The following is a 13,828-nucleotide window of genomic DNA, read 5'->3' as shown; positions in this document are numbered from 1 at the left end:
CAATCAAATCTTTCTAAAAACAACGTATTTCGAAGAAACGTCAATAAACATTGTAATTTCTATACTGCAACGAAATTAATTCAGATGAACAATCAATCTTCGTCCAATCGGTAATACGTATATATATGTTAATCGAGATGTGTTAATAGAAAGTTCTCGTTCAAGGATACAGTTGGAAACTAGAAAAGAAAGAAAGAAGAAAACAATTCGTACCTCGCCATGAAAAGTAAAATTTCCCACTTGTATGAAAGGTATTAGCTTCAACTCGTACGAATCTGGCACAACAGATCTTGGTAATCGGACGTCCAATTTTTTCTTGTTATACGTGTCCTTATTAAACAGACCACGACCCTCGAATACTGAATTACTGAAGTCACCGCATGGTTTAACGAGCTTTTCCTCAAGGCATGGCGCAAGATGATAGACCAGAAGCCCGGTCATGACCAAAGATATAAGGAAAGCAGCACCAAAAAGGAAAGCGCCGCAAGGAGAGACTGTGCAGCCTCTTTTACGTCCAAACGTTGTTGTGTGTGCGTCCATCATCGCCAAAACCTCGCGGGACTGGGTCATATCACGTGTAAACCTGAAACGACGAAAAGAAAGTGAGAATTTTGGTCTTGATAAGCATCCGATAATACTGTCGTATATAGTGGTACTATTTTTGGCAAAATTAAGGTTAATGTTGGAGAGGAAATTTAGAATTAAAATAGAATTTGAAGGTGAAAGATTATTCAATAATTTATTATTAATAAATATTAATAAATAATTAGTAATAAATGAATATGGATATTTAGAAATATTTAGAAAATATTAAATAATAATTTAAAAGCAGTATCTTTAACTTTATGTTAAAGAAATTATTATTGTGAACTAATTTATTGACAATCATAAAAGATATATTTAAAATTTCAAATGTGTCATTCTTGATTGCGATTAGGCTACTATATGTAAACTTTCAATTTTTTTTGTAACTAACAATTGGTTTTTGTAATTAACAATTGACATAGACATAAAAATATTTTTTATTTTGTATACATATAATACACCAGGCAAATAATGAATTAAAGACTTACTTTAATGCATTAAAATAAAAATTTACAGTAATTATATTTATTATTGGAAATAAGGGCGACCTCACCGATTTCATGACTTTGAAATATGTTATCAAGGTCAACATTCTGAACAACAACTCTTTCGACATATGTACATTACGACAGGTGTTTATAAGCTAAGAAAACAGAATCGCCAATTAGTAATGTACACAACACTTGATAATTTTAAACTGTATCAAACTATATTAATTTATACATAATTAATTTATTATTGATTAGTATTCCTTGTTCTCTTATAAGTCAATATTGAAGTTAAATTCTACATTCGTTCATACAAGCTGTATTCTGTAAAGAATATTTTGAATGCATGTATAAAGAATATTAAGAAAGATTTTCGAAATATGTATTGTATTATACAATGAATATTCGGTGTCTCGAAAATATTCAGACTCTAGTATAATTTTAACTTCTATGTTCTATATCTGAAACAAATATAGACAAGACAACAGAAATGTTTAGCAACACATTGAATTGTATTACATGGATGTCAGAAAGCAAAAAGCTTTTAATTTAAAATAAACCATTGATTAAATATTTAAAAAATTATTGAAATAAAGCGAATTTTCATATCCCAAAAATATTCAGACACTTTATAAATTGAAAAACACTAACAAACACAACAGTTAAAAACACTAAAATGGCAATTTTTGCTAAAAATTTTACCTGATACTCCTTTTGTTCAGTAACATCTTTTAAGCAGTTTAATGTGGTGAAGATTATTTTTTGTTAGTAATCGATGCTATATTTTATTCCTCTATTACTCGAGTTTATCATTTTCCTTTACTGTTTATTATTGTTTTTTACTAATTCCCCAATGCAGTTCATTCCATAGGAATGATCATACTTATGTAAAAAAAACTTGTTATCTTAATTTGATAACATAAATTTTCTAATATCTCCCAATATCCTTGCAACTTGAAAATGCATATTCTTCATCGGTTTATCTTGTAATACTCGGGTAACATTACATAATTAATTAACAGATTTTTTATATTTGATACATTTTAAATTAGTGAATTTTTTATTTCTGACATCTATAGACCGTATTGTAATATGTTATGTTATAATTTTTTAGAATATTTTATGTCAGTAGTCAAAAAAGGAAAACTATGCTGATTTATTGTCGAAGTACTAGAACGTAAATGGAAAAAAATGAGTTTTAAATTTGCGAGAATACCACAATACATTACAAATCAAAGATATTAAATTAAGATAAGGAGTTTTTACAATATGACCGCCTCTACGGAATGAACAGGACTACAGGATTAGTAAGAAACAATAATAAACACTAAAGGAGAATGACAAATTCGTTTAACAGAAGAATAACATACAGCATTGATTACTAACAAAAATAATCTTCTACATATTAAACTACTTAAAACATCTCTTTTTGAGGGTAAACAAAAGGGGTATCGAATAAAATATTAAATCTTTATACAAAATTGCCAGTTTAGTTTTTTAACATTAATTTATAAAATGCTCGAATATTTTCGAGACACGAAAATTCGCTTCTTCTTTCAACTTTTATTTTAATATTTGAATAACGATTTATTTTAAGGCAAAAGCTTTTTGTTTTCTGACATCTATATACTATATTTCAATATATTGCATCTTTGTTATTTTATCTGTATTTATTTTAGATATAGGACATAGAGTTAAAGTTATGCTAATAGTCGGATTATTCGCGAGTATTATTAGTAGTTGAATATTTTTATGATATAACTAATTTTTCTTCCTTTAAAATATTTAAAAACTATTTGACAGTATTATCCAAAAGTCTTAAGGCATTTCATAATGACCTCATAATGGCAACTAATCTATATCTTTAGGAAATATTTTCATATGATGTTATACATGTAGACACTAGATATGAATATTTAGACATTCCCTTTATAGTATTATGTGTCTGTAGTTTTATCTGGTTCAAAATTTTGTTAGATAGTAAATAAACTCCTAATTAAATATATGATTTATTATAGAATGTGCTATAGAAGAAAGGAAGTTCACATTATGAATAAATTATTTGAATCACTAATAAAGGGATGACACAGATATAATAAGTTTATTGAAACATTATTTAACAGGATCCTTCAAAAGGCTTTTGATGTCAAGCGAATAAAAGCAGATTACACAAAATATTAATCATTTCAATGATTATAAAAATGACTGTCTCAAACCATTATACATATATGTAGATATATCGGTTCTGATTGAAATAATTATGAGAACCGAACAAATATTATAACTTTTATGGATATAAGGGTTCTCGCTCACATCGGTTTTGTTTTCGGTTCTTTGGTACCGATATTGCGTAAATTTCATATCGGTTATGTAACTGTCATTTTTAGATTCTGCATCAGTTACAGTTCTATAAGGTCATATAGTACATATCAGCATTCTAATGCCGGTTCGATTTCGGTTCTTATTGATTCATTTATTGATTTTGCGAAAATATTGATATGTATTAAATACATATTACAAGTATGGTATTAAGTATCTTAAGATTGAAATTAAAAAATTTATTTCTATAAATTAGGAATTTTAATTACTTGTAATTTCATTGTAGTGGAGTCTCGTAATTAATATATCGTTAATTATTTTTGCAACTATTTTCAAACGATATGCAGATAAAATAAATTCCCATCCCAAAAATTTATTTCGGCTTTCGCTACTATGTACGAAGTGTAAAGAAAGTAAGTATAAAGGAATCGTAGCGTTACGCTACATTGTACACTTTCGGATTGGTGGAAATTTGAAAAAGAAGTTGCTGTGGAAACGACATTAACCTTGATTATTGCAACGCATTCTACTCATTACGAGGAATAGAAATTTAGAATGTCGGAAATTACCCCTTCTCTCGGAAAAACATGGTAAAATTTTAATGATTCTCAAATTAACTTTATTCGGAACAAATATATACAGGGTCATTGATAACTGGTGGTACAAGCGGAAAGGGGGTGATTCTACGCGAAAAAAGAAGTCGAAAATATAGAATAAAAATTTTTCGTTTGAGGCTTTGTTTTCGAGAAAATCGACTTTGAATTTTCACTCGGTACGCGTGCGGTACGTTATAACGGATCTCACTGTAGATCGTTGTCTCGATGGAAAAATTAAAAAAAAAAATTTTTATTCTATATTTTCGACTTCTTTTTTCGCGTAGAATCACCCCCTTTCCGCTTGTACCACCAGTTACCAATGACCCTGTATATTTGTGCTTATATTTACATTTACTCTTAGTAAGTGAAATAACGTGAATATAGATTCGCTACTCATGGGTCACATCATTCTTAAGATCACTGAACTTCCTTCTTTGTGGAATAAGATATATCCTTCATAATTCGGTTCGATTTGTTCGATAGTAATGCCAAGTCAAGTATACTTTCTATTGCCTACGATACAAAATAAATATTTGCAAAATCAAACAGATTTTTGATATTTTATTGTGTTTTACTTAACTACGATTCCGAATAACTACTAGAATCATCATTGGCGGAAAAGAAACCGGAGTGAAATACATCGAATTAAGCGTCGTTTTTATTATTGAAAGTGAAGAATTACACATAATTTTGGGGATAAGCTTGAGCGAGAAAAAGAAAAAGAAAAGAACAAAAAAAGGAATATGTGCAATACATAATGAGAGATTTGGAATATTAACCTGTATCAATAGATGCTACTTTTTTTTCACGTCACTGTCAATAAAACCAGTTTAAAGAATTTAAGCCAGCTGAAACTTTAACATTTTTTTTTTTTTTTTTTTTTTTAGAGGAAGTGTCATTTACGCCTCATGGTTTCTTTCAGAATTTTGTTTCTTATGATGCGTAGAATACGTTGCAATAATATAAAATTTTGATCCTGAACTTCAAGGTTAAGGTCATTTCTCCACTAGCTTTTTTTCTAAATCTTTATCTTTTATATCCTGTACATATATCAATTTCGGTTTCGGTACTCATCTATTTCGGTATAGCTTTGTCACCGTAATAGAGTAATGCACAAGCTTGGAGGTATCGGAATTTAAAGCCATCCCATTCTCGATTTCGATGCTTTTCAAATATGTTGCAGAAATTAACATTTTGAAGATCTTCTTCCTATACATGTTACCACGAGACTCTCTTAGTTTCCGAGATATCCGCAAATAATCGTCGGTACTACTACAGTTAATCCTGTTCATACCTATCTCTGTCTATTTTTTGATACAGCGACAAGCATAGCCGCCTCGCTCAATCTTCATTTATATAGATACAAACAAAAGAGTGGGGTTAGGTCCCTTGCGATTAGTCCTATAAATTCCATCCGAATATTTTAATATCAAACTTTTTCTTCAATATTAATAGTTTTTTGTCATAAATAGGATACTAACCTTTTGTAAGGAATTCCATGTGCGGTTCTACTAAAAAGAATAAGGTTGACCTTTGTACAATTTCTGAACAATTCTCACAACACATTCACAGAGATTCAAGTGACACGAGATTTACGACGCATGTTAGAAACTTTGGTGTCGCGCGCGACGCCGAACAAAGGTCAGCTTCATTTTCTTATTAGCTTCATATTAAAATGTCCTCAATGAGGACTCCTCACATTCTAGCAGCAAAACGACATTCAGCCGCGCGCGACTGTTCTGCACGCGGGTACAGCACGCGCGACCACTGTCGCGGTGAATCGCGCCTTGACTTTTGTAGTCGCGGTAGTTCGAATGGGAAGTGTGCTATATACGATAATGGATTTTCTAATCGCACAACTGTGAGTCGCGTGCGATTAGTTGTAAATTGGAAAGAGGCTTAAAGAGAAAAGAGGTTAGATGTTTTTTGTCCGATCGCCATAAGGCAAAAACCTGGGAAAATAGTATATTACTCTCCTAGTGGGGAAGTAGTTGTTCAAAATGTTGCTTTCTTCAACATGACTACTAAATAATTACCAACATCCGTTTTATTTAACTCTTCATAGAAAACATAGCTGGAATTTAGAATTTTAATACTATCCTATCACTAATTCTAAAATAATAAATAGTAGATGGTTATCATTGTATTACAATTTAATTTTGAATGTAAATCTTAAAGTAATGTAAATGTAAATTTAATGCTCATACTTGTAATATTTAATACATATGTATTAACATTTTCCCAAAATGAATAAGAGTGAAGATCAATAAGAATCGAAATCAAATTGATACATGTAAGAATACATATATCATGTATGTACGTATTATAGATTATACAATACTGCACCGTAACCAGTACAGAGCCGAAAAATAATAGTTATAGAGTCGATATGGAACCGATATAATATCGATCTTCAAGAACTGAAACTGATATGCGCGAGAACCGTTATATTCAGAACAGTTATAACACCTTTTCAGTTCTTTTAACTGTTTCAAGAACCGAAACCGGTATCATAACTGTTTTAATTAAACTAACTTTTTATAATAATTTTTTTGGCAAACTATCAATAATGTTTGAATTAAGTATTTAAAAAGCAACAACAAATATAAATAACTATCATCTATCTTAATATTCATTTATAAAAACAAAACATTTCCGTTTGATAGATGACCTGAAACTTTTGACATGTAATATTAATTATTTCTAGGTAATAAATACTTATTAAGTAAATTACTAATAATTTTTTAATTAAATACTTTTTAGGACTATCCGATATAAAGTAACATAAAGTAATACTTAATACTTATTAATAGAAACAAACCACAGATGTACTTCCAGTTAATAAGTGACTAAAACTTCTGCATAGTATTGTATATAAACTTTTGAACTAAATTTTTAAAAGTTCAGAACGTTTAAACACTCGTTGTTTGTCATCGAAGAAACGTGTCATTTGTTCGTAAATAATATTGATTTCAATTTGTTTATTCAAGAATTCAGTCACACGTTTTTTCATCCTCACCGGCACGGCGCGGCGTTCCATCCTTCAGACCTACCTATATGTACACACTGTAATTAGCATCTGTGACGAAATACACGAAGGCTGTCATTGGAGCATTGTCCCGGAGAAACTTCCTCTCCGGCGTAAACAGGGTGAAGGCAAGCGATCATTAAAAGTAATTTCACGTTCGGAATAAACACGTCAAGGAAACGCGAGTTGCCTTTAAACGGACGGAAAAGTCTTTCTAATTGGCCGTCGCCGTCGCCTCTTATTGCTAACGGATCAGTTAATAGCAACTGCAACTTCTGTGAAATCGATTTATGGGAATATCGATTGATTCGGTCAATGTAAGCAATTACGACTTAATACTATCACTGTTATGATAAAACTCTGTTGTGTGAACTACTTATTCTACCATTACTACTGAGCAGTCTGCTATTTGGATTTTGTTGACCGAGGTTGCATTATTCAATCGTGTGACTTAAAAATATATATGGATACTTGCGTTATAAAATTGCTACTTTAAAAGCGTAAATGCTTGGACTTAAGTTACAATACATGTAATATGGAATTATGGAATAAAATTTTATGATATAGTAATTGCATGATGTATACATACGTATGTAAATATATTATTATTATGTTCGAATATTTTCATCAAAATATTTTGATGACATAATAAAGAATTATTCTTCCATTACTCTATTATTATTTAAACAACTATATGTAATAAATAAAGAATTTTTGCATTCTCGTTATCTTCGTTGTAAATATATCCCTGCATAACATAATATATTTCTCTTCTCTTCACTTATATGTATATTTATTTAAAATAGCTTAAATTATGTAGGTTTCTGAACATTTTTGCGACAGATTGTAACTTTCACGCGATGTGATACCGATAAACTAACATTAATCGTAAAAAAATATCATAATATATGTATAACTACTCCTATTAATATTCGGAAATCTTTTAGAACAAAATTATCTTTTTAAAATTGGATCAAGCGACTTAATTTCTCTCTACTCTTTTTCCTTTTGAGAAGTTAAAGTTACCAGATGACGTATAAAAATGTTGAAAAAAATGTAACTGGTTGAAATTGTGAACAAAAAAAGAAAAAGTCACTTTCTACAACTTTTTTTTATTTCAGTTTATAATAAAAGCTTAAACAATATATTGTGGAGATTTATGCCAGTTATATATATGCTGAAAATTTTATCGAAATCAGTTAATGTATAGCTGTTATAGATTATAAACGATTCAGAATGGTGAAAACTGCATTTTTTCACGACTACCAGTTTATATCTGTAATAAAATAAAGAATGTAAAGATCTAAGCTGTAAAGATTTCTACATTTTTGAATGCATGTCGCTTGTTTCCGCATCAAACATATATATATATATATATATTTGTTTATAACTGACATAAATCTTCAAAATGCGTTGCTTAACTTTTTATTACAGGCCTAGATAAAAAGTTGTAAAAAGCGCCCTCTACTTTCTTCGCGATTTCGATCAATTGCAATTTTTTCAAAATTTTTTTATACGTCATGGAATAAATTAAAATACGTCATGGAAAATGTTAAGTCGTTTGGATCTATCACAAAAAAGTTATTCTGTTTTAAAGTGTGTGCGAATATTAATGTTAGTAACTATATATAATATACATATAATATATATATATATATATATATATATATATAATATAAATATTATAGAATTAGAAGACTTAAAAATTATCTTATTGTAGTATATTAGTAGAAAACAATGCAGAAATATAACATCATAATGAACAATCAAAATAAAGAATGAGGTTAATACATTGTTAATTACAATAACTAACATTTGATTAAAATTAATTTTATCTAATAATAAATCGACTACAGGCAGTACGGTTAAATGCTTTGACAACTAAAAAAAAGATATGATATACAAAAATTGTTCATAAATGTTTCACTTAAATGTTTCATTTAATTATTAAAAGTATATTATAGTGCAGTTAAGTATAGTATATTATAATATATGGATTTCAATACATGGGCATCAAGCAATATAAGGCAACGAAATGAATTAATAAAAAATTGAATGATAGTATGTACGAGGAAATTAGTTAAAAAAATGTTCTTCATGAATTATATTTTATTATATGTATATTATTATATGTACTTTTCTGAAATGTTTAAAATTAATAATAAGGGCAAAAATTCTATCCCAATTTTGGTTTACTGTTTCCAATGTTTACAGTTTCTTCTTAATATTTTTGGATTTTCTTAGCATCTAACATAGATTACAGTGTCACTAAATGATATAATGATAAACATATTATACTTTGGGTTTCCTTTGTTATGTTTGGGGTATAAATAGGGTAACCTTCAAATTACATACATATTTCAATACAAAGAGGAATTAAGCAATTTAGTAAAAGTACTTGTTGAATAATATTAATTCATTATTATGATATCGTTAAAGTAAAATATAATGTTATTAATATTGAATATTTATTAGGACACATTACAAAAATTACACTTTTAAATTATACGCGAAAATATTTCATATAATGATTATAAAAGCATAATGAATATTAAATTGAAAGCATAAATTTGATAAAAATTAAAGAAAATCTCTGTAGGTATTACTTTTACTTAATAAATTATGCAGTATAAACGAAAAGTATATTTTTCTTTTATTATAACTAAATATATGAAAAATTCCGAAAAAGTAACAGAAATAAATAGAGTTTTCAGGAACCTTTTTCGAAGATATTACAAAAATATTAGTTACTTTTATTGATCAAAAGATTATGTCAAGATGAAGTTCATTAGTATTGAGATACCTGTACCTGAAAACGAGTAGTTCAAAGTTATTTCAACTTTAATTTTGTAAAACTTATCGTATGAAAGACAAGGGAAGGCGCAAGACAATATTCTTGATTTATATTTTCCTTTTTTTTATACATCAGATTTGTAAAGATTAAAGTTAAAATATCTTCTAAAGTATGTATTTTAGGATGCAAAGAAGTACCGTAATACTTTTGAAACTAAAAAAGCGAATCCATTGGTGTATAAAAAAAATATGTATTTCTGTCTAAAAGAAAACCGTTGAAAACTTGAAAAATAATGATTTTGTGGGAAAGCTCACGCATCTCGATGTTCATCATTTTAAACCAAACAGCTTTGTCCTGATTTGTCGTTTGTACACACCGCGACAAAAAGTAGCACAAGTTTCTGCAAATTTTACGTAATGAATGCATCCAATTTTGATGCTCAATAATTTTCGATGTATAATACAGTCTATTACTACAAAAGTTGAACAATAAAGTCGTATCATTTAACTATATAATAAAATAATTGAAAATCAATGGGACAAAAAAGATAGGCATATATCTGAAAAGTTGTAACAATATGTATAAAAAATGATTTTCAATATCTTGTGCTTCCATTTTTCTTTTGTATAATTGCCAACATATGGCTTGATATTTTGCTTCTTAATATATTTTTTACAAAATTTTGTCTATTTATCCCCAATATAGCTTTTTAAGTCTATATAATCTTCAAATCACCTTCTTTTCTCCTATGAATATTTTTTACTAACTGTACTGGATAATTTTCAATTATAATGATATCAGGTAGTCTCTTTGGTCACTCTAAAATATCTATTTGTTTCTAAAATTAGTCTCTTACATATGGTGGAATATGTATAAATGCCTGCATTATACTGTTCAAATATTAAATTTTCACAACTGATTGTAGGTCTGTATCCGCTTATTTGTTCATCTGTTAAATTAATATAATTCGGACTATTTAATTTTCTGTCAGTGAACTTTATTATATAAATCATTACCTATTGACGATATAATACTTTCTCTTTTTATCCAAGTTGCGAAAGCAATATAAAAAACGTCAAGAAAAGACATAAATAAAGTATAAAAGAAAATTATTCTATGCCGTTTTCCATCAATGTGTTCTTGTGCAAAGTGTATGCAATTAAAAATGAGTTTGTTTGTGTGTGATTATTGAGGGTGGTTTTCTTTTACGCTTCACTTTATTCGAAAGTAGGCATTGTTACGTAACGTGTTGCACATTACATACATACATTTATAGTAGCATATGTATATATATGTATGTATATAATGTGCAACACGTTACGTTACTATATATATATAGTCACGTGTATGACAGTTTATCTTATTGTTGGAACAGAATTTGATACTTTTCTTAAATTGGCACATTTATAATGCCAGTTTATTGTTCCCAGTCAATTTATACTTTATTTTTTATTATTTCCTCCCGAATATTGGAATAAATTTTGAATTATTTGTCATTTCCTTCGTAAAATACATAAAATGTTTAAAGCAGAATATCTTATTTCTGTAATGTTAGAATTCTTCCTATTTCACCCATGATTAAGGGGTTTCCACACCGTGTACTGAGAAGTTGATAAAATAACATGATAAATGCACACGATAAATGAGAATAACAAATACAAGATCTACAATAATTGATCTAAGCACATTGATAATTTAATTTAGCAGAAAGAAATTTACAAAGCATGCATTTTATTGCATTGATTTTCAGTCTTTTTGAAATATATTTAAGTTACAGGATCTCTTCTACATTCCTACTTTTTATAGTAATAGATTGCAGCATATAATAAACAACTTTGAATATCGAAAATAGATATATTTATTCTGCACAGATAGTAAGAACATTAAATTTTTAGGGTGTGCTATCAGCAAAAGTAACTGAAATATTAAGGAATCCAAGGTACACAAAACACCACGTTTATATGTATAGTGAATATACAAATACACATAATACACCGTATATAGTAAAAAGAGCCCAATTTTAATAATGCAATTATTTCGTTGCTTTCATTTTCCTTACAATATTGACAAAAGTTATATCACAACTATGATAATAACAATTAAGCTTATTCACACAGATACAAACATAGACTGCCGTAATACTTTCTCATACCAAACACACCAGCAAATGCCTATATGTCAATTATTATGTACGAAATCTTAGCAAGATTTCTATACCGTGTCAAATGTCGCAACAACGATTATACCATTAATTCAAAATGTTCACTTGTAATGTTACTGATATAACATTTTATGCTGCTTAAAAATGTCCTAAATAATTATAAAATAATGACCAGACATTTAACCATATAGATTGGGAGACATCGAGTTGAAAAGATGATTAAAATTTTAAATTACATTTCAAAATTATATTTTTTCTATTTTTGTCTATAATGCTTGTACACAACGTTTCTATTCCAAATTATATTTATAAATTGTAATGTAGAATTTCATTTAGGAAGAGTCTTAAAGAACACTTCTTCCCAAATAAAATTACATTCAAGTACATATCACCTAAGCACAAAACGATTCATATAATTTTCACTTAATTCCAACAAATAAATCGATATAATTCAAACAAAAAAATTTTGTCTCATGATACAATACATGATAAATTCCTCAAATAATGTTTGTTCGTGAAAGGATTCTTAACTTTTACAACTTTAACTCGCTTCAGTAACAAGAAGAATTTTCTACTTAAACTAAACCAGATAATTCACAATGTCCATAAAAATATTTATATACTATTATATATCTACCTTATATTAAATCCACAAATCACGGTTATCTCACATTCTAGATTATAGATTTACAATAACTGACACACAACGTTTCATTTCAAAATTTACCTACCATGAACAGTAAACAGAACGATGCCTAGATTATTGAAGAGCCTGTAAATCACGTGAAATTACTCCGCAGTGATCGAAACTAATTGAAAGTTAAAATGGATACACGAGAGAAACGAATACACACGACCTTATATCACACGAAACAGCGTTCAGCGCGACAAAACTTTGAACATTAGTTTCCGACGAGGCATGCCAATTAACGACGATCATAAAGGTAGACCAGGAGAAACCGACAACGCGTCGAGAACCTGCCGCTCAACTCGATGGTTTGCGCGAGACTGTCGCGGACTGGTGCGCATTCCAGCTTCGTAACTTCCTCGGTCCTCTCTCCTTGCCATCCACGCTTCCTGCTTGGCCCGATCGATTACTCGTCGATCGCTGAATCACCTTAACCTCACATCCTTCCACCTGCATACGGTCCTCCGGATCACACGAAACCGTATACTCGTTGTCCGTCGGATACATGAACGAGATGTCGCGCGTTTTATGATTCATCTACGAAACAATAAAATTCTATCTATCTGAACTGATCGGGAATGAACAGTTCGTATACCGAGAATTCGCTGATTCTTTGAAATTATCTACAGTCAAATAATACCATAATAATACCATGGAATAGTTTGTGTTCAAATATAATGACACGAAGAGATTTAAATATTTATCACATAAAATTTATAGAAATATATAGTGGCATGATACATACAAATATGTATTAAAATATGTATAAATATGTATAAATATACTATTATATGTGAATAAATATATATATTTATTCGTTATGTACAAATATATAATAATAGGAGTTCTTGTTCGGATATAGTAGGTATGCACAAAGATATTTGAACTTTTATTACACGAAAGACTTACAAAAATATCACGTGTGTTATCTAAAATCTTCTTTGATTTTTTGAAAGTAAATTGATGTAATTTATTTTATCAATTTAATTTTATAATTTAATAAAAAATTGATAAAATAAAAAAAGCATATGAGAAATGTGGATAGATTGTGAATATGTTTGTTACGACTGTGGAATTATATCACACCTGTAACTACTGCTAGTAAGTTTTAAGACATGCAATTTATATTTATAATAAGATGATAGTTTCTATGCTATGATTATATTATG

At 28.8% G+C, this 13,828-nt stretch overlaps 1 protein-coding gene across 2 annotated transcripts in view; it reads right to left on the bottom strand.

The window, feature by feature from the left end:
* superdeath (Suppressor of ER stress-induced death) overlaps nt 1-12,992 on the bottom strand; it is a 48,381-nt gene extending 35,389 nt beyond the window's left edge. The window contains exons 1-3 of one of the 2 annotated variants that reach the window (XM_069131779.1): nt 12,703-12,992; nt 10,125-10,210; nt 214-583 (exon numbers count right to left, since the gene is read on the bottom strand). In XM_069131779.1, the coding sequence (XP_068987880.1) occupies nt 214-570 (357 nt within the window). In that variant the 5' untranslated portion in view covers nt 571-583; nt 10,125-10,210; nt 12,703-12,992. The remainder of the gene's footprint in view (nt 1-213; nt 584-10,124; nt 10,211-12,702) is intronic. The other variant, XM_069131769.1, reaches the window with a different exon arrangement.
* Nucleotides 12,993-13,828: the final 836 nt, after the last annotated feature.

Source organism: Bombus flavifrons, chromosome 1, assembly GCF_040668555.2.
Source record: "Bombus flavifrons isolate JBK064 chromosome 1, iyBomFlav1_principal, whole genome shotgun sequence".
In the NCBI taxonomy this organism is placed as follows: domain Eukaryota; kingdom Metazoa; phylum Arthropoda; class Insecta; order Hymenoptera; family Apidae; genus Bombus; species Bombus flavifrons.
Note: the sequence above shows the minus strand (reverse complement) of the source record. Positions and strands in the feature narration are given on the sequence as shown.